Source organism: Python bivittatus, unplaced genomic scaffold (assembly GCF_059951505.1).
Source record: "Python bivittatus isolate LINGU-HERP-01145 unplaced genomic scaffold, Pbiv_v1 ctg000700_np1212, whole genome shotgun sequence".
Lineage (NCBI taxonomy): Eukaryota > Metazoa > Chordata > Lepidosauria > Squamata > Pythonidae > Python > Python bivittatus.
In genome coordinates this window covers 22,496,792-22,518,951 of record NW_028277098.1, presented here as the reverse complement: position 1 = coordinate 22,518,951, position 22,160 = coordinate 22,496,792, and the positions used below count along the sequence as shown (strand labels likewise).

At 35.9% G+C, this 22,160-nt stretch overlaps 1 protein-coding gene across 1 annotated transcript in view; it reads right to left on the bottom strand.

Annotated features, from left to right (window-relative positions):
* Positions 1–22,160, bottom strand: part of SLC44A3 (solute carrier family 44 member 3) — a 47,368-nt gene that overhangs the window by 295 nt on the left and 24,913 nt on the right. The window contains exons 10-15 of the mRNA XM_007426729.3: positions 20,728–20,893; positions 13,363–13,519; positions 10,304–10,387; positions 5,022–5,159; positions 4,026–4,262; positions 2,697–2,792 (exon numbers count right to left, since the gene is read on the bottom strand). Coding sequence (XP_007426791.1) covers positions 2,697–2,792; positions 4,026–4,262; positions 5,022–5,159; positions 10,304–10,387; positions 13,363–13,519; positions 20,728–20,893 — 878 coding nt within the window. The remainder of the gene's footprint in view (positions 1–2,696; positions 2,793–4,025; positions 4,263–5,021; positions 5,160–10,303; positions 10,388–13,362; positions 13,520–20,727; positions 20,894–22,160) is intronic.

The following is a 22,160-nucleotide window of genomic DNA, read 5'->3' as shown; positions in this document are numbered from 1 at the left end:
AATATTTTTGCATTCTATCAGTGCATATGTAATTTTGAGGGTTTTTTTGGGGGGGGCAGAAATGCACAAAGAGCTCCGTATGATGACTAAACCAAGCAGAGGCATATATAAACATAATAAACCTAAAACCAGAGATTCCAGGCAGCACAACCCACTTACACTATTTCCAAAAAAAGATGCAAGGACCTAAGCCCACCAGAGTGTGCAGCCTGAACAAAAATCCAGAAATATGACCCCTACGTGCAGATTTTCTTTTCTGGCATGAACTATTTTGGCAGAAAAATGATCGCTGCTACTGTAAAACCCCTGACAGCAAAATGATACTTTGGGAAGCATCCCAATGGCTTATTCTGCTCAAATGCCAAAAATGCTGCACAGATGCTATTTTAAAGAATATGTTACTGTTTTACAGTGGAATTATCTATTTGAAGTAGACTCTATGACACTTGGGATAGATTAGTGCAGCAGGCAGTGCAGTGATCATAGCAATGTTAATTTTAACAACTTGATACTCCTAGAATCTTGCAGTTGCGTACCTTCTTGTTCTAATGTACAGTGGGGCAAAGAAGTATTTAGTCAGCCACCAATTGTGCAAGTTCTCCCACTTAAAAAGATGAGAGAGGCCTGTAATTTTCATCATAGGTATACCTCAACTATGAGAGACAAAATGGGGGAAAAAATCCAGAAAATCACATTGTCTGATTTTTAAAGAATTTATTTGCAAATCATGGTGGAAAATAAGTATTTGGTCAATATCAAAAGTTCATCTCAATACTTTGTTATATATCCTTTGTTGGCAATGACAGAGGTCAAACGTTTTCTGTAAGTCTTCGCAAGGTTTTCACACACTGTTGCTGGTATTTTGGCCCATTCCTCCATGCAGATCTCCTCTAGAGCAGTGATGTTTTGGGGCTGTCGCTGGGCAACACGGACTTTCAACTCCCTCCAAAGGTTTTCCATGGGATTGAGATCTGGAGACTGGCTAGGCCACTCCAGGACCTTGAAATGCTTCTTACGAAGCCACTCCTTCATTGCCCGGGCGGTGTGTTTGGGATCATTGTCATGCTGAAAGACCCAGCCACGTTTCATCTTCAATGCCCTTGCTGATGGAAGGAGGTGTTCACTCAAAATGTCACGATACATGGCCCCATTCATTCTTTCCTTTACACGGATCAGTCGTCCTGGTCCCTTTGCAGAAAAACAGCCCCAAAGCATGATGTTTCCACCCCCATGCTTCACAGTAGGTATGGTGTTCTTTGGATGCAACTCAGCATTCTCTCTCCTCCAAACATGACAGGTTGAGTTTAGACCAAAACGTTCTACTTTGGTTTCATCTGACCATATGACATTCTCCCAATCCTCTTCTGGATCATCTAAATGCTCTCTAGCAAACTTCAGACGGGCCCAGACATGTACTGGCTTAAGCAGGGGGACACATCTGGCACTGCAGGATTTGAGTCCCTGGCGGCGTAGTATGTTACTGATGGTAGCCTTTGTTACTTTGGTCCCAGCTCTCTGCAGGTCATTCACTAGGTCCCCCCGTGTGGTTCTGGGATTTTTGCTCACCGTTCTTGTGATCATTTTGACCCCACGGGGTGAGATCTTGCATGGAGCCCCAGATCGAGGGAGATTATCAGTGGTCTTGTATGTCTTCCATTTTCTAATTATTGCTCCCACAGTTGATTTCTTCACACCAAGCTGCTTGCCTATTGGAGATTCAGTCTTCCCAGCCTGGTGCAGGTCTACAATTTTGTTTCTGGTGTCCTTCAACAGCTCTTTGGTCTTGGCCATAGTAGAGTTTGGAGTGTGACTGTTTGAGGTTGTGGACAGGTGTCTTTTATACTGATAACAAGGTCAAACAGGTGCCATTACTACAGGTAACAAGTGGAGGACAGAGGAGCCTCTTAAAGAAGTAGTTACAGGTCTGTGAGAGCCAGACATCTTGCTTGTTTGTAGGTGACCAAATACTTATTTTCCACCATGATTTGCAAATAAATTCTTTAAAAATCAGACAATGTGATTTTCTGGATTTATTTTTCCCCATTTTGTCTCTCATAGTTGAGGTATACCTATGATGAAAATTACAGGCCTCTCTCATCTTTTTAAGTGGGAGAACTTGCACAATTGGTGGCTGACTAAATACTTTTTTGCCCCACTGTATCTCTTACAACTTCCCCAAATATGATGAAAAATCAGGGGATTCTGCTTCCCATTCATCCCAGTGGGAATTCTTTCTACCTGTGGTTTGGTAACTCTGATTAAAAACGTAAACTGGAGTGATTTATTTAAAAACATATTCCCATGTTCTGCTCCATCCAGATGCCAGATGAGGGGAGGTAACTCACCATACCAGAACCAACATTGGCAGCGTAACTATCTGCCCAGGTGGAATTCTTTCACCTGGAAGAATCACTGCATCCAGGCCCTCTGGCGCAGAGCAAGATGGGGCATGAAGTGGAGATCCCCAAAGTGATCTGGCAGGCTTGTGTGGGTGTTGGCAACAGATACTCCCACCTCCCCTCTGCTACTGCCCCATTTGGTTGAGGGGGCTTTCAACAGCAGGACTTCTGTTATTAAATGTTTAGCTGTAATGGACACAGTACAGTTCTGTGCACAAAGTCCTGTACACCCAATACAAGCTGCCTGTCACAGAACAAGCAATACCTACTGATGTTTAGATTTGGTTTGTTTCTTACCATAGGCTGAAGTTCAGTGCTGTATTCGTTGTTATAAAATATTTTTTTAGTTCTCTCTTTAATCTTTGCAAGCTTGCTGTTCTGATAGACAAAGTTCTGCAAATAAATAGCAATACATTATTCAACTGTATTATATTCAATACTATTATTATTTGAGCAATCTCAAGTCAAGTCAATAGATTAAGATTAGCAACCCAGTATTAAATTTTAACCTAAGCTATTTGTATTCTGGGATGAAATATATAGCCTAGAGTAAATAAAATTATATATTCTTGATAAATAAATAAAAAAATGAATACATGAAATAAAAACAGTAACAAAACTAATTTCCTATAAAATGCTGTTTTATTGTCTGAGAAAACAATTACATGACATATTTTATTGCACAAATTTAGAACTAAGATAAGTCTTCATCAATATAGAAAATATATAACTAAAACTGCAATTTTAAGTAATGATTCAGACTGATTGAACCTATAGGTCTAATCTTGTAAACAAAAGGTTGGACTTTAAGTAAAAAAATCCTAAGCATACTGAAAAAAGTCCCCTTAGTTAAGTGGGGTTTACATGTTATTAATTCTGTTTAGCATTGCATTACTATCTTGCAAACTTGAAAACAGATATAAATGTTTAGAAAATCACATTAAATGCCTAGTCTATAAAGACATAGCATCTGACATCAGCAGGCAACACCTTTTCATTAATAAAAAATGTTTTAAAAGCTTTAATAAAAGATGGCCCAGTTACCAGGGAAAAAAAATTAAATATGAAATCCTGTTAGTTGAAAATGGTAAGCTTTAGTTTTAGGTGAAATTTTCTAAAGGAATGTGAAATGGGAAGAAAATAGTTGTGACAATTGTGACTGACAGGTTTTTAAGCTATATTTTAGGGGGGAAATTCTTGAAGTTTACTTTTATGACAACCACTGAAGCATCTAAGAAACTTTAAAAATCTAGAAACTGATACTGCTATTAGAAACTGGAATAAATTTCACAAAATATTTGCCGCCATGTTTAAACTGGACAACAGAGTACTAAATTACATAGGAATAGAGTTATTTTCTAAAAAATAGAATACTATCAAATATTACCTTTGACGTAATCACCTCATTTTAAAGAATTAAGACCATAAGGAATTTACATCTGAAACACAAATTGTCCTAACTGCTGAATTCTTGCCCTTAGATGAATTCTATTTGTCATACAGTAAATTTAAAAAGGACACAAAAACAGCCTTAAAAGAAAGATAACTTGGCAGTTGCTTATCTTAGGTTAGAGGTCTGCATTTCACCAAAATTAAAGTTGAAGGTTTGCTTTTGGGAGTGCTTACCATTAAGTCTTGATCCATTAGGTAAGGTTTATCTGAAGACCCATCATTTGTTTCTACATCAACAGCAAAGCAAAGGAAAAGAACATCCACTGTAGTCTGAAATACTGATAAGAAGTTATGGGCAGTGAGATATGCCAACACAGCAACCAGCAGCAGTGGCATGGCCCAAACATGTAACTCCCGGTGGTAGTTAAATGCCATCAAGCCTCCAAAAATGGTGAAACATGCTACAAACACCTATATTAAAATAAAAGCAGATATATTTCAAAAGGTGACTCATCAAGAGAAGATCACAACTGTATGTAATATGTAATTATGATTGTTTTCAAAAGTCCACTGGGACATGTTCACTTAAAACTTCCATTCTGTCTCAATACAAGATAAACACTGGTTGACTATTTTCTTCGCTTTTGGCTTTTTAGTCCTATGATATGTTGCCTCAAATTAATTGAAGAAAATATCCTCATTGTTTTAGTTCATTCTATGAATGAATCATGGTTTCCCATTAAGAACCATCTCTTTTTCCCTTCACTTGAACAGTTGGACACCTTTGATTCTTCTAAATCCACAGCTTGCCATTATGATGGAAGCAGCTACACTGTGGTGCTGGAACTACTATAAGACACAACTGAATGCCACAGTCAACACATGGTATGTACCAACTATAGTGGGTCTAGTCTGGCTGCAAACGTGTATTATGGTACATCTGCAAAGTATATATCAAGGGGGGCCGCAAATGGGAGGACATAGGTCTAATCTAATACCCAAGTACAAATTATAATTTGACATAATTACCAGCCCAAACCGTACTTTTGAGTTTGCTCAAAGATCAAGTCCTTGCATTAAACATGGTTATGAATATTACATATATTTTATTGGCTTGCAGGGAACCATTTAATTTCCATAAAATGAGAATTTAACCTTGAATCCATACTGATACAACGTATGGAGCAAACAGGATGTTCATTGAGGAAAAAAAGTTAAATAAAATTTTACCTTCCCAAGAAAGGCAGCAAAGTCACTGAAGCAGCCAACTGTCATGCTGCTGGTTACATTTTTTGATAAAATAACACAGGCATCTTCAGCTGAGGTACAAAAATTTGTCCCATTTATGATAGTTGCCGCGTATGCATTCTGCAATCAGAACATTAATTGGTAAAACAACAGAAGTAACAAGACAAAAAGTAGGAAGTACTTGGCCCAACTTACTTTTATAATCTCTTTTGTCAAATACCTATATTATGGAAATAAAATGACTTGCATAATTTTAAATCTAATTGTCAAAACCTATGTATCTTCTCAAAATTATTTTTTTAGTTAAATTTCTTACTATGAGGACAAACTATTTTCTCTAATTTTATTTAGAACTCTGGAGATCAGTAAGCTTCATTCCTCAAGGACTATTTTAATTAATTAGGCATATAAATAGGTATACGCAAAAGTCTACAATTGCTTTTTTCCAATAATCTATGAACATCCTTATTTGTGCAATGAAAAATGAACCATTCTTCTCCTCTTTAAAAGAAGAATTTTCATGCTGACATGTTTAAGAAGCATAGAAATCTACAAAAGTTATTCTGTAAAAAGAATGTGTAGATTTCTAAGGCTCACTTTGGAATTAGAATTCTGATTGTGGTATGAATGAGACTAAAAGTGCTCTCAGCATTTGTTTAAATGTATCCTTCAAACTACCTAAGATTAATGTTCTGTTTTTATTTTTTCCTATATCTATACCTTTGGAACCTATGAAAATTAAGTCAATGTACAAAATGCTACAAGATTTATTTTCATAAGAGAGTTGGGAAATATTAATATGGAAACACACCTACAATAAATCAAACTAAAATCATACACAATGTTAAACACAGATACCTGAAATCATCTGTAATTTATGAAATTTCTATATAATATTTATGCTGCAATGGGGGACAATATGACGATGCCTTTTTGAACATATGATACGCATGACAGCATATTAACAATAAATAACCAATCACCACCATCTAAAATATTATGCTATTAACTAGCTCAACTTGAGTATTTTAGTACTTGTAAAGATAACACATTCCAACATGGAGCATTAATATACATTACTCAGCAACATTCCTCATGGGAGGAATTTTCTAGAAATAAGTTTGGGGTTTTTTTGTCTTCTTCCCAGTGTAACTGCCTGCAATTAACTCCCAAGGGTTGAGAACATCTTGAACATTATAGGATGAGGCAGAAGATGAAACAGCACCCAAGGGACTTCTTTCCCATTTGAGCCAATTTTCTTCTCTCTACAGCTGCCTTCTGCATCCTAGTTCAAGCCCTCACCCTCAGCAGCAGATTCCAGGAGTGCACAGTCTGAAGTGAAAAAAGGCAGGAAAATCCTAGTATACAAGTCCTTGAACTAAGAATTCTTAGAAACGCTATCTAGTAGTATCACAATACTCTAGAACTATTACTTAAATAAAAACATTTGTAAAGTGGAGCAGCAATCAAGATAAATAAGTAATAAAGACTGATTCTCCTGATAATTGACTAAGTTAAGGACACTTTGTTAAGACTTAAATCTTTCCTAATTCATATATCAAACCTAAATCTCTTAATCTACGGAACATCACAACTTCAGCACAAACTAGTAAGCCTCAGATATTGACAGTTTACATTTGGATTTCATTCTGGGTTTTTTGTATTAATCTGCATGGGAACCAAAGAAACAGATAAATAAGGAATGGGATTGTTTACATACTTGAAGTTTAGTAGGCGAAGAAAATATTTAGGAAAAAATACATCTACTCTTCCCAACACAGACTGAATGTCAAAGGCCTTGGAAAAACTGACCTGTTTGCTTCGTGAGAAAAGCCATGTGGCACAGGTCCAACACTTAAAAATCCTTCTTGTGAAAAATAATTGCTACTTTGTCTAACAGCCGAATTCAGTCTTCCATTCTAAGATTCTAAAAATTAGCCCAGTGAAAAGAGGAGTGCCATAGCAACAGAACCTTCTTTTGAAAGAAACCACAAACTAGCCAGGCACAAAACTATAACCAGCTTCCACAGCCTGCCTGCATTTTTAGAGTGGCTGGCCAACTCCCACTATATAGAGAGTTATCCCAGAGGCCTAATGGTGCAGCAAAATGAAAGAGCAATGATCCAGAGACCATGACAGATGGAAGCTGTAGCAGGTAAGTAGGTTTCTTACAGCAGTACAGGGAAAATATTAATGGGATAATAACATAGACTCTTTCTGATATGCTACCCATGAATTCAATCAAGGCGTGAGCAGGGAACAAGTCTGCTTTAGCTTGGAATAGCAGGATTGATTGTCCTGCCCGTCTGCATACTATGTATATACATGCAGCTCTATGCACAGTTAATTGCATAATTCAGCTTCTTTTAAGAGTCCCTTTCTTGAGTTTCTATAGATGACAGAAAGTAGGGATATTTGGAGTGCATGACATTGGACACTGGAAAGAATACCAGTCAATGCAGCCCCCCAAAGTACTTACGAGCTAGTGGACTGAATTGCAGCACTATATAGCTAAGAAATCCCTCAAATTAAGAGAGGAACAAAATAATTGCATCCATAGAACAGTGGTAAAACAAACAAGTTATGCATTTGTAGCATTTCTACATGGTCACCAACCAGTAGCAGTGGGCTAATTGTTTTGAGGTAGCAATTGAGACTATAGGACTAGGATCAGGCTATCTAAATCTATGTCCATTCAGTCACTGAGTTCACCAAGAAACTTTAGTCCACTTACTCTTTCCCAGCCTACTGTATTTTATACAACTATTCGGTGTATTAAAGAGGTGAGAATATTTTGATTTATAAGCTCCACTGAATCACTCGTACTGAAGAGAGTGGAGATGCCAGAATAAAAATAGTTCAAACAAACAAAAAATTCAGTAACCTTTCAGGAATCCATGTGTAACACCATGTTCTTGGGGACTGCTAATTAGCTGGAAGTGAATCAAAACCAGACATGCAAAAGTAAAATTTTACTTTACTGGTAAAAGGAAGTAACTGAACAGGGCTATAATGTACAAAATTCTCTAGTGGCTTGTTAAAATTCTACTGCAATAAACAGAAAAAAAACCTAAGGTGGTAACAGTAGCATAAGGAAAAGTCTATTACCTACGCAGGTGTTTCTTTCTATTAAATATTAATTATAATAGAATGGTGCAAAATCTTTAATTAAACCTGACAAATTAAAAGCAAGAGTAATTTTATATTCACACACATATACTCCACCTTTCTTTTAAGGAAGCTTAATATCTTGAATGTTATGTTATAAAACAAACATACCAAAATCACATTTCATGAAACATTTCACATTTCAAATATTTGTGCAACTTTGAATTAGAACTATAATATTTTCAAATGTTTTGCCTATGGTATATATAGACTTGTCACGTGACTGACTCACAGTTTCAACTAACACCTGGAAGAGAGGCCGCTCAGACAAGCTAGCTCTCATACTTACTCTTGCGAGCTGTGAGATAACAAACTTTCTGCTCTAACCCCAATTACTTATTTCCCTCTTTTGCCTTAGCAGGCTCCAATACCTGCTAGACACTTAACTGTCATTAATATGTAACCTTCCCTTGCTGATGCCTAAACTAGGCAACTCCAGAAGCAGAGGGAGGTTAAAGGGCTATAAAATCTGCCCAACTAAAGTAAGCCCTTTGTGAGTCAAATTCCGAAGACCGTCCCTGCTGCTCGGACTTACTCCTGTTGCTGTAAGTAATTAATGGGGACAGTTTTATTAAACATGATTCAGTTTATGGCTGTCCTGGCGCCTCTACTGATGTCTTCCTGCTTCAGTATCTGTTCTGCAAATTCTAAATTAGGCAGCAACACAAGAATTTCAGAAAACAAGATTAAATGGTCTAACTCACTGGGCTAGTACTGGTTGGAATAGGTGGTCCTGCAGATATCCAGGGGCCAGCTATAAAGGGCTTTATAGCTTAAAACCAGCTCCTTAAATTGCACCCAGAAACCAACTGGTAACCAATGCAGGATCTGCAAACTTGGTGTTATATGCTCCTAACGGTGGGATCCAGAAAGCATGCAGGCCACTGCATTTTGGACCAACTGTGTTTTCCAGTAAGTTTTTAAAGGTAGACCCAAGTAGAGTACTTTACTGTGGTCAAGCTAGGTGGTTACTGTAGCTATATATGTACATAAAATCCTATGAAGATAGATCTAGAAGCATCCCCAAGCCATGAAACTTCTTTCTTGAGAATGGGGGAGGGCAATGCAATCCCTTTATAAAAAACACAATTCCTCCAAACAAACCGTCTACTAATTGAACCCCTTATCTGGACTGAGTTTCAGTTTATTGTCTTTTATAAAATCTATCATATGGCTAGACGTTAATTAACATTTCTACTGCTTCAGCTGAAAGGAGTGCTATGGAATGCGTGACTGGGCTTCTTCCCCTCGCTGATATGGTTTAAAATTATTTCTTAGCTTGCCTCATCTTGCAATTGTCATCTCCCCTGCTTTCCTTATTACATTAGGCAGAAAATAACGTTTCACTGAACAATCACAAATCCTCAAATGCTATTTCATTGCTTTTAATTTCCTACCCACTAGAAAAAGCAACACAAGAATGTTTCCTGTATGTCAAGGAATGGCAACCTGCAGTCTTAAGTCAAAATAAGAACTGAGGAGGGCTTGCAACAAGCCAGTGTGCCCATTTGTAAAAATCAGGACTCAAGGCAGTAATTATGGATGATGTCAGTGTGCATTCCACTGAAATCTAAAATAATTCTGGGGAAACATATACCTGACATACATATTTTCAGGTTAGAATAACTCAGGGTATTATAGAAAAAATACCATGAATGACATTCATTCCAACCAAGGAATTTCCTTTTAGATTCTTACAGAAGTGGAATGTATTCTCATTTGGCAGAATATAATTCACTAGGTGCTTATGTCTGGCCCTATTAAATAATCAGATTTAGAAGTGCTACAGTTTAATCATGTTAGTTAAGTTGGTCATTATAAATCATAGCAGCCATTCTACCCCATGCATCTATGAATAGGCCTACTGAACTCAATAGGATTTATTTTATCTAAGATCTATAGTACTACTTGTTTTCTATAAAATCAGTTGGAATGAAAAGGGTAATGGGTTCTTACATAAAGATAATTTTTCTTCACTGGTTGTCACAAAACAGGGACAGTAGCTGCCTTGGAAACATTTTTCATCAGCATAGCATTTCTTTTTCATATGACTTTCATTTTTATGCATGTGATATTATCCAATTTATAAAATATACCTGGTTTAAATATCCAAGACATCTTTCTAAGCACCAGAAACTGCAAAAACAGCATTTGAAAATACACCTTGCACATGTATTCTCCTGGGGGAGAAAACACAGGTTGTATTAGTCATCAAAGATATCAGAATTAAAAAGCAAGTGTTTCAGATTCTTCTAACACTTCACACTTCCCATGCACAGAATACAAGATTCATATTCATGGGTCATATCATGAATATGAAGTATTTGGAGAAGACCTGGCTATTGGTCCTTTGGACATTAAAGCTCCTGCACTGATAGATAGCAGCAATGGTATTTTAGGAACACAGGGTATTTTTCAATCTCAGAAATACAATATTTAGGATTATTCTAATGTAATTTTCCTTTATTTTAGGATTCCCATTTTCAGAGATAAGCATGAAATTTCTCTGACATAAAATTATGTTAGCATCATCTTTACCAATAAATTACCCAAACTAGATACAGGGCTACATTGCAGCCATACTGAAGAGTCTTCTGTTTTGATTTTTTGATTAACAGTAAGCCTTAAAATATAATATAGAAAATTTCCTTTTTCCCAATGGGAAAATTTCTTCTTTTTGCCCTGTTCACTGCCACTGCTTTTCCTGTCTAGGACTGCTTCTGCAACATTTATTTTATTGATTCTTTCTTCTGTCTGGGGAAGTAAGATGAACAGTTCCAGACAATCAAATTAACACAGTCAGGATTGACTATGGGGACATCGCTGAGGACAATCAAAGATTAGGTGACAGAACATGAAACAGTAATGTATATGAATAGGTAAACATGTTCACAGCTATTGTTGAAAAATATTGATAGTTAAAGAATATTATCTGTTAAAAAGTTCCACCACTATAGTGAATAATTTTGGCTCTTCTCCAAAAGATTTAACTCTCATTTGCTACTGAACCAGAATAAAGGAATACAATATCTAAAACACTATCACCAAACAAGTTTAAAGCTTGATATACAACTCACTTATGAAGTGTTATAAACCTAAAGAAATAATGGCCAAGGTCATAGAACATGTTCATTGGGGTTCAGGCTAACCATACCCATGTAGAGCAGCAACTGATAAAAGGTAGACCATTCATTGTCTGGCCCACTTCTTCCTGGCTGGCACCTCAGTAAACTTCATGAGCTCTGTCCAGAGCTCTCCCCACTTTTTAAAGCCTTAAGAAATAACTGCAGAGTGCCCTGATTACGGCCAAAATTACCAAGGGAAAGAGAAAGGGTAATCCTTTCTTCAGTATTTTTTTCAACTTAAATTTCCATCCACATGCACTTATGGGAAGTTCTGATATGGTGAAGGGGGAGGAGTGGTTTTGGTTTGTCATGCAAATACATCCAGTATAACTGAATTCTTTGTTTTGCAAAATATTATCAAAGCATAGTTGTCTTTCTTTGACACCTAAATTACAGCTGAGTACAACATGAATGAGCAGGAATGACCAAGGCAAGATGCAAGCTTGTGCACTCTCCTGCTACTTTCTGGTTAACCTGATCTATACATTCAGTAACAGTTGCCTGAAGTTGGCTTACTTAAAACTATACTCAGTTGATCAGAGTTTGTTAGTCTAGATGATAAACTGTAATTAGAACAACTGTGTAGGAAGGGTTGTGCACACTTTGTTAGTTTCATGAAGGTAAAACTATGAGAACATGTAGTTTATGATTTATTCCTGTGTTTATACTGTAGTTTACTGTGATTTATTCCTGTGTTTATATTGTAGCACATCATGATATAGTACAAGATGGAATCTGGCAAATAAAGAAATGCACAAGGATATTACATTTCCAATTATATAAAAGCTTGCTAATTTTCTTGAGAGCAATACTTGAAAATAAGATTCTGAAGAGAAGATTAAAAGAAGACTGTGACATATCAGGCAGTATAGCCCTTTGATTAACCAGTGATTTCCAATCTACTGAAGAATCACTGTTGTCACACTCTGTACAGAAAACAAAGCCACATTCATTTAAAACCATGTGATTCCACAGGAGGATGGGGGGGGGGAAGAGAAATGATGCGTGTGCTAACATCATCACACAAATGCCATGACTTATGTACTTGTACCAGATGTCATGATGTAAGTATAGTACATAATCTTGGCATTTATGTGATGACATTATTTCACATGTAATGTCATTCTGACATCATGGTTTGTTACAGATGTCATTAAGATCATGAATTTTCTTTCAGAAATAGAAAATATATGTTACCCTTCATAAAGCTAAGAAGTTCTACCTAAATGATGTTATAAACATACTATATTTATTTATTTATACACCGTTTTCATAAAGCTAAATATCTGACAATTTAAAATTAATTAATTTTTAATTAAATTATTAAATTAAAATTAATTTAAAATTAAAACAGGAATCAAAAATTATTTTTTTTCTTAATTCAACAGACTCAATTAACTTTTTTCTTAATTCAACAGACTCAGTTAACCACATACTCTTAATGTTCCTTTCCCCCTGTAAGGTATTTGGATCTTCTGCCTACGATACATTTAATATAGCAATATGTATATTAGCATCTTACTTTCAGCCTCCCATTTTAATATATGAAGCTCTGAAAATCTCTTTCATTATGTCTCACTGGAACCTTAAGAAGTCAAGGGGCATCTCTCAATGGCACTTTAGATGAACAAAGTTGAAACATTAGGATGGTCCAAACACCCGCCATTTCTGATCTACTCACAGAAGTCTTTTCCATCTTCCTCTCAAAGATAGGTCAAACCCTTAGCCTAAGCAATCTTTGTAGTTTGTGCATAGTCTTGTCAAACCTCTCTTTTCTGGCTGTCAGGGATTAGGAATAAATCATCAGGGCCTGAACCCTTTTCATAGTAAGTCTGTTACAATGGAATTTATTGCCTTTTAAGATATTGCCTGCTGAGATCCTCTGCAATAAGGCTAAGTAATAAAGTCCAGTATAAAAATAAGCAAATAAAGAAAGACTGCATTTGTATCCCTTGCTTAGATATTACATTTCTAGACTTACTTGCTCAATTGCTATGCTATGGTGTTAGAAAACAAAAGTAGGAGCCTACCTTTTTTTTCAGAATGTTATAAACAGACAATAGAATAATCCTTGGGACTCTCATGATTGTGATTAAAAGAGACCCTTTCACAACTGTTCCCAGATGATAACAAAAAAGAACTGATATGGAAGACAGGATTGGATGACTTGATAGTTTACTCTTATTTCTACAATGAAAAATAAGCAAGCATGTAAAACTACAGAAAATGAAATATAAGCACAGTATAACTATCAGAATCTTCATCCAATTGTTTGGAAATCCTTCCAGGTGTTTACAGTACTCCAATTTCCACTGACCTCCAAGAATGAAACAGAATTAAGTCCAAATATCATTTTATTTGATCAATTTAAAATTTATATCATGATCATTTGTATTCATTCAGTCAATTCCACTTCAGAAGCTCCACTACATAATGTAAGGACTTTGCTGTTGGTCTTTGGCCATAATAAAGTTTTTGTTTGTTTGACTTTGCTGCTCTCAAAAAGCATGTGCTACACCAGGACATGCTTTTAACTTCAATATGTGAATTTCCTTTTATACACACTCATATAAGTTTCCACTGATGAAAAAAAATGTGTTGTCACTGCTACTAACGCACAATGTCATGACTTTATCAGATTTATATGGCCACCCATCTCACAAGACTCTGGGTGGCATACAACAAAAAATATAAAAACAATAAACATGTCAAAAGGAGTCAAATTAAAAAGTTTTTAAAAAGCATAAAACACACACGAGATTAGATCAGCAAGGGAGCCACCTCAAGATTTCACCAGTCCCCTAAGATCCCCAGGCCAAATGACAAAGCCACGTCTTGAGGGACTTCCGGAAAGTAAGTAGGGATGGAGATGACCTCACTTCAGAGGGGAGAATGCTCCATAAGGCAGGTGCCACAGCAGAGAAGGCCTGCCTCCTTGGGCCCGCCAAAGGTAGTTCCCTGACTGTCAGGACCCATAATGTGTCTCTCTTGCCAGATCTGATGGGACAGGCAGAAGTAATCGGGGAGAGGCAGTCCCTCAAATAACCCGGCCCCATGCCATGAAGGGCTTTAAAGGTCAAAACCATCACCTTGAATTGGACCCAGAAGCAGACTGGCAACCAGTGCAGCTCGCAGAGCAGAGGTGTAATATGTGCCATTCTAGGGGCACACATAACTGCCCGCACCACTGCATTTTGCACCAGCTGAAGCTTAGTAAGGCTCAGGGGAATTGGGGGAAATTACTCTGAGTTAACTTTTTCTCTCAAGGAATCTATGGGGCATTCCACTTGTACTTAACCATGACATGAACATATCCTGGAAATAGTTGTTTTCTTCTGTGTCTCCATGATGCTGCCTTCATCTCATCCCAAGCCTGAAAGACAGGCTTAAATCGTCCTTAGCTATACTGATATTAAAACAGTATTCCTCCCTTTTTTCTGACACACCCAGAGCAAGCCTCAAGGTGTATGGAAATCTGTTAACATTTGTCATCTATTACTTTGGAGTAAAATTAGGTGACAGACAGCGATTGAGAATAAAGGCAAAAGAGGCAAGCTAGGGATCATCAATGGGAACAAACTGCATATATGCCTTGGTGAGTAGCACTTTAGTTCAATAATGGGGAAAGGTCCTAAGAGAAACTTCAAGCATCTAGATTTGCTACTTCTATTAAAAAGGAGGCACTAACGTACTGGAGCCCAAATGTGTGTAAATAATCACAAAATTCTGTAAAACATCTCATACAAAGACAAACTGTTATGAAATTTGAAATGCGTTTATAATCGAGTGAAATGCTTTTCTCTTCCCTCTCTGACAAATTTTGCAAGTTGAAAAAATGTCTATGCTGCTCAAGACTGATTAATACTTTAATTAATGAAAAAAATCAAGCTTTCTATTAGTTAAAGATAAATGAAATGGAAACCACAAAAAACCAGTTATGACAGAGATTGAATCTGAATTTAAATCTGTTAATTTAAAACCAGAATTTATTAGAATTAATTTTTAATCAGACTATTTATAATCCTTCAATTATCCTGTTATAACCCCTCAGAGAAGGTACCTGTTTCTAGTAGAATAGAATAGATGAGAGATGCTAGAAATAAAGTTTTGCAAATCTAATTGTATTAAATGTTTACCTATGCAGGATTACTCCATGCATAACCATGCTAACACAGGTATCATAATACTATAGCCCCTCCAAGTAGTAGCTACTAGCAGAGAGTCTGCTGTCACCCATGCTCTCTAGTATCCAATCCTATATGTACTCAACAAACATGCTATACTTTTGAGCTAGTAAGCAGAAGCCAGGTGTAGGAGAAATAGCATCAGTTCTTATACCTTGCTTCTACAGCAGGGGTTCCTAAATTTTTTGCCACCACACCTCTCTTTAGTGTAAATCTTAAGGTACACACCTCCCCTAAAAATCTAAACACCAAAATGGACACAAATGAACAATGAAAACACTACAATGAAACTTTATTTTTAATAAAGACATAAAAAATCAAAAAGCAAAGGTTCTTCATACCTTCCCTGGATTCTGTCTGCACCTCACCAAGGGAGGTACATCTCACAGTTTGAGAAAACCTGCTCGAGGGAGTATTTTCCCATAGGAAAGGGGGGCTATTGCTGAGCTGGCATGAAGGAGGAGAAAAATGGAGACTTAAAACTAGAAGAACTCTGAAGAGAAGAAAGGAGAGGTGGAGGATTAATGGCTAGCAAACTAAGATGGAGCTAGACAGTACTGGTTGTTGAAGACTTGCTGTTTCCACCAAACTACCATGGGACAGGTCTACCCTTCACAGATAGCTTCCAGGTAAAGGCTGAAAAGAGAAAGAAGCCATGTGGAAGGAGGAACAGCCAGGCCAAGAGAAAGAAAAAATGCCAACTAAAGTAATCTGCCCTCACTTATCTCCAAGTAGGACGCAGGAACAGAATTTAAAAGTAACCCCACCCATATTTAGCCAATACTCAAGACTTCACTAGATGCAGGGAACCTAACTGTGCCAGGAGAGAAAGAACTGCCTTTAAAATGCCGGGATATTCATTCGGACATAAGTGTCTTAAATCAAATCCCAGGGACCCACAAAAGTTTCTTGCTGCTACGCTACAGCTAAATGCCTATACTATATACCTGTGCTTCAGTATTTTCAATAGGAAATACCATAAAAGTGGTATGCATCTATTTTAGTTATTTTAGTTATTCAGGCTAGGAGAATATTTAGGGGTAACTACTGGATTTTTGTATAAAATAAATTATTAACATTCTTAAAAGGGTTATAATTCTCTGTCTGAAACAGATTTTTATCTCAGTTTCAATTAGATAAATTAAAATATCTCCTAATAAGCACTCACATTTGAAACTTCTGGTAACACCTGAAGATATGATTTCATAGAGTTAAAATTAGTACAGAAACCAACTGTACAATTTTTGGTACAACAAGGATTATGCCTTTATCAGTCATTAATTTCTTACAGAAACTAAGAGAAGAAATTGTCCTTGCATGATTACATTTTACTTTAAGAGTAGATAATTAATGGGTGCAAACAATACATTCTGAAATGTATTTAGGAAAAGCTCTAAAAAATTCTTTAAGTGATTCTAGCCACTAATTTCCTTGCCTGTTTCTTGGCAAAGAAAAATGGGAAAAGACCTGATATTCTTCCTTGTATCTAAAACCAAACTAAATATGCAGAAAGTATAAAGCACCCAACACTTGCCAAAAGTAATATGACTTAAAGAATGTCGTCAGCTGGTCCACTGACACATAATCTTCTGTAGAATTATAGATTCAAGGTCATATAATATGCTGAGACTAGAAACTGGAGCAATTCTCGTGGTATTTCTAGTAGTGCAATCATGTAAATATTGTATGACATTTAAGAGGGATTGAAGGAAGCAGTAGAAAATGCTCCTGGCTGCTGTCTTAGCAACATTTTTCTGAACTGTATTCTTCTTTATTGATATAGCATAATTACTCTCACATGGGCTCTATTGTTTTGCTGTTATGATTTTTTTTAAAAATTAATAACATTTACTCTTTTTTTTTTTTTTTTTAAATCTGAGAAGTATTTAATCCCATAGCAACAGCTTTACAAATTTAAGGATACCTTCCAGTACTCCTACTACTGATTTTGGGGAGAGAATTTTATAGTGTTTATTCTCTCAGAGCTCCTTAACAATCAAGCAACACTTTTGCTACAAAATAATAGTGGGAAGGATATTATTCAAATTTTAAAGACAGCAGAATGGTGATACAGGATAAAAGTCTTCTCCCAGTGATAGTCAGTGAATATGATGGCTGAGCTGGGATTTCAGTGCATGTTTACTGAACTATTCTGCCACTCCATTAAATTTCCAAAAATCTAACACATTATCTCTTAAGATAAAATTCTAGCTATATATTTGAATATACACAGTCCATTTGCACAAACCATACAGCACACTGTTAACTGAACCCTTCTTTCTTTCATTAAATTATTATAGTCTCCAAGGAATGCGTCTTTCATTAAAAATAAAAGAAAGCAAAGTGCGTTTTGCTATTGTTGTTTCAGGCCAAACAGATGACCCTGAAAAGGTAATCCAGCTGAAATAACTCTCCACCCTCCCCAGTTTAATTCTGCTTATGAGTAGAAGGCAGAGTGCCTAATGGACTGTGTAGTAAGGAAGCAGATTTTCAAAGTCTCTCCAATTTCCTGTAACTGCTTACTAGCTAAAAAGGAAGGCTCTACACAGAATACGATAAACAAAGCTCTTGTCCACGTTCCTCCCACAAAGTATGTGAATAACACTGTTGTTTTTCTCTTCTATATTTATGACATTGTTCTACTGTATTGATTCATCTCGTTTTCTACATGCTGACAAAGCAAATAATAGGAAGAGAGATGAACCCCAGGGGACTGCACATTTCCCTCTGGAAGCATGTTTTCAATACAAACACCTATCAGGCAACTTTTAAAATTATCAGTAGTGTTAAGAGAGTAAAGTTTAGTTCTGACATGATGGAATCATATTTGAAAGATATTCAAAGAAATGGCAAATACAGAAAGGTATTAGTTAGGGAAAATAATGGTCAAATCAACATTTCTTGTCGGAATTAAATTAGTCCAAAATTATTTATCCCATACATTCTGGTCAAAAGGATGGTAATATAGATGCATTGTTAAAAATAAATGTTTATGAAAATTTTGCTGTCACCCTGTGTGTTCGAAATGTATCTCACACAGTATTTGTCCTGTGTAGATACTCAGAATTCTTAGTATGTTTTATTTATCTTATGCAGTTACTAAAAGAATGTGTTGTAACAAAACTGTTTTTCAGACACAAGAGATAAAATTTACATTGCTTTGCTGATTGAATTCAAACTAAATTACGTATTTTGTAGCATAACAAAATTAAAATATTACGCATCACTGGACACAATTAATGAGAATTCCTTCTTTCTCCTCACCAAGCTACTGAAGTGAAATGATTACACCATGTTGGCGTTTTATGAAAATTACGAAAGAAAAAATAGATTTAACCAAAATCCTTCATTTCTAACAGGGGTGGGGGCACCCCTGCTATATATAGAACTGAAACCTCATGAAATAGTGATTCTATAATATGAGCTCAACTCCTGGGGTGTTTCACACAGAAACAGACTACAGCAATAATACAGAAGCACTTTACCAGGGTTTACACTTCTGGGTGTTTTCTAAACTTTCCAGTCTAGTTTACAGTCCTGGGATTGAGTGGTGGTTCCACTGAGTATGAATGAGCCCTAACCCTGCTTAGCTTTTTCAAGATCAGATAAGGTCAGCTAGGTGCTGCCATACAGAATAATATATTGTATTATTGAGCCATGTAGGAAAATTTAAAGACAGAACCATTTTCCAAAAGAAACTAGTAATCATAACCCAATGAATCAGCTCCCTACAGACTAACCATTCTGCATGGGCCAGGCAGGTATTTCAAATACACAAATCTGTTTACCTATGCAAGAGGATCAGAAACACAGGAGAAAATCCGAATCTATTAATACAAGTTAAAGAACACCATGCTATTAAACAAATAATATAACATAAAAATTAGAATTCCAGTTCTAATTGAGGATAATCTCAAAAGTTTTACATCGTGAAAACAATGGAGAACTGTGAAACTTTGGAGGGTATAGAATATTTCAGTATTGTTTACAATATTTAATGAAAAAGAAGCTTTTAGGGACTGCCATCTGATGAATTCTTCTGATAGTATACAATTTCTTCCTGGCTGAAACTCAATAAACCATAACTTGGACTGCAGTTTAATTGGTGCCAGAGGCAGTGATTTTTCTCTACCTTTCTGACAGAATTTCTAGAACATACAGTCTTATCTCCCACATTCACTCTCTAATGCATGTATACACATACACTATACATGCTGAAAAAACAAGTAACTCATACATTAAACAGACTATTAGAAGTAATTTATTTTTTTAGTATTTTTAAGCTTTTATATAGATCTTTTAAGGCATTAAATGTGCTTAGCATTCAGTGGCCTGGTTCACACATATTAAACTGTAATATGATTGATTTGTTTTGGTTTAATGTGTTATATAAACCAGGATACTATGGCTTATTCAAGAAACCATGGTCAAAAAGGAAGTACTGGCTTAATGTTATGTGTGAACCAGACCACATCACCTTAATCCCAACAAATCTTATAGATGAGTTAAGTATTATTATTTCAAAATGAAACAGAACAAGCTTGATTTATTTTAATGTAATTCTAAATCACTGCTTAGTGTCATTTATATAAGTCTGATCTCCCCTTCCACCTTGTTTATTAGAAGCATCTACTTCCGTTTTCTACTAACTCTTGTTCAAAACAATCTGCAGTTATTTAACTATAGTTTAATAACAATCTTGGATTACAAAACATGATCTGAGCTTTATGGATACAAACAAACCATTAATTTAAAGCCAGCCCTAGTTTGTATCCAATGGGAAACTGCTATTAGTTGAAAATAGCAAATGTTTGTCATCTTTTCCCCAAAGTCATGCCAGAGGAGGAGAAGTAGTGTGGGAAAGTCCAAAAATCTGGATCCTGTTGATGTACTACTAAATTAGATTGTGTTATGCATGAATGCAGCCACTGAATTAATGAGACAAGCAAGATTTGAAAGAAAGCTACTTAGTTCACACAGTAGAACATCAGCCAATAAAGTTCAACTGTTCTTGTCACATTCCTCAATAATTATACAATACTGCATATATTTAGAGAGAAGGGAATCCACTGACTTCAAGAGGGTTTGTTTATACATACTTATAACATAGTTATAGGATTGTGTGATTGTTTTTTTCTTATTCCTTAAAAATACGGTGAAAGTAAGCCTAAGGAACAAGCTTTTGGCAATCAAATTAACTGTTGTACATACCGGTTGAAGAAGCAAGTAACTATAGTCCCAGCCACAGTCATCTGCTGACAGGCTAGAATAAATTCACTTGTCCAGATAAGTCCCAGTAAATGATACCACCACATGTAGCGGATTCCAAATCGTATATTGTATTTCACTTGACCTCCTGAAATGACTTGCGCATTGCCTACAAATTTAAGACACAAAGAGGAGGAATCAATATTCTTCTAATGTCCTTTTTTAGTTTGGCCAGCCTTTATTCAAGTGACTGTTTATCAGATTTTGGAGACAATTTGTAATGAAAGTATTTGGAACTGATTATTTGACTGGCGAAGTAAAAAAAATTAAGATAATAACATGCAACTAAAAAGATAAATGTCAGACTAAGAAATGTTTATACTAAAAAAATAAAAACTAGGGATAGATAAAAACAAGGAACAGAGTACAGCCCAAAATGTTTAAGATACATCAAAATAAGCTAGAACTATAACTATAACCTTTTTTTTAACACTGAGACAGCTTTGTATATACAGGTAGTCCTCATTTAGCAACCACAATTGGGATCAGCAACTTGGTTGTAAGCAAAGTGGTCGCTAAGGGAAACCACAACTGTGTTTATGATCTTAATTCAGCTTTCTTTTGCTTTATAGGCCTGTGAAGGTTGTAAACGCGAGGACTGGTTGCAAAGTTACTTTTTCATTACTGTAATCACTGTAAATGGTTGCTAAATGAGGCAGTCACTAAACGAGGACTACCTGTATCAGTTATAACTTAAGACATTAAGTATATCTAACATAAAATTCAACATTCCATGGAGAGTAAAACAAAGAATTTATAGAATTAAAAGCATTTCAAAAGCAGACAAGACTGTGCATCTATATTAGAAAATACATACACACAAAGAAAAGGGTAATGTATTCAAGAAATACTGTCATACTTTTTTCTGAATATCTTACCCTGGGAAAGAAAGGCAAAAAGAAACAAGGACACCTAGAAGAGTTCTAACAGATCTAATGACTGTTACCATTCTATCAACTTCAGACATTAACATGTCCATTACGAATTAGAACCTCTAACTGCTTCTAACTGGATGGCTGGGCAGTGACTGAAAGAGAAAGAACTTCATAAGCATTCTAAGTGAAGTACATTGTCTAGGAAATATGTGACCTTCAGAATCACACTCCTACGTACAAAGACGAGCTCTCTTTTCAAGGTTATAGAAAGTGTTTCTTTGTAACCTAACAAAATATTTGCTAGGTTCATCTAAAGGAAAACCATGCAGGACTACTGATAATGGCAATTTTCTTTTTCAGTCATACTCATCTACTGATTCATATTTCATATTCAAATTTCCATACTAAAGTGACGGAACACAATCCATGGAATGTCATAGAGTCATTTTTCAATATCTACTAGAGATTTAAATTGTAGAACAGAAAGGACAGAGCAACATT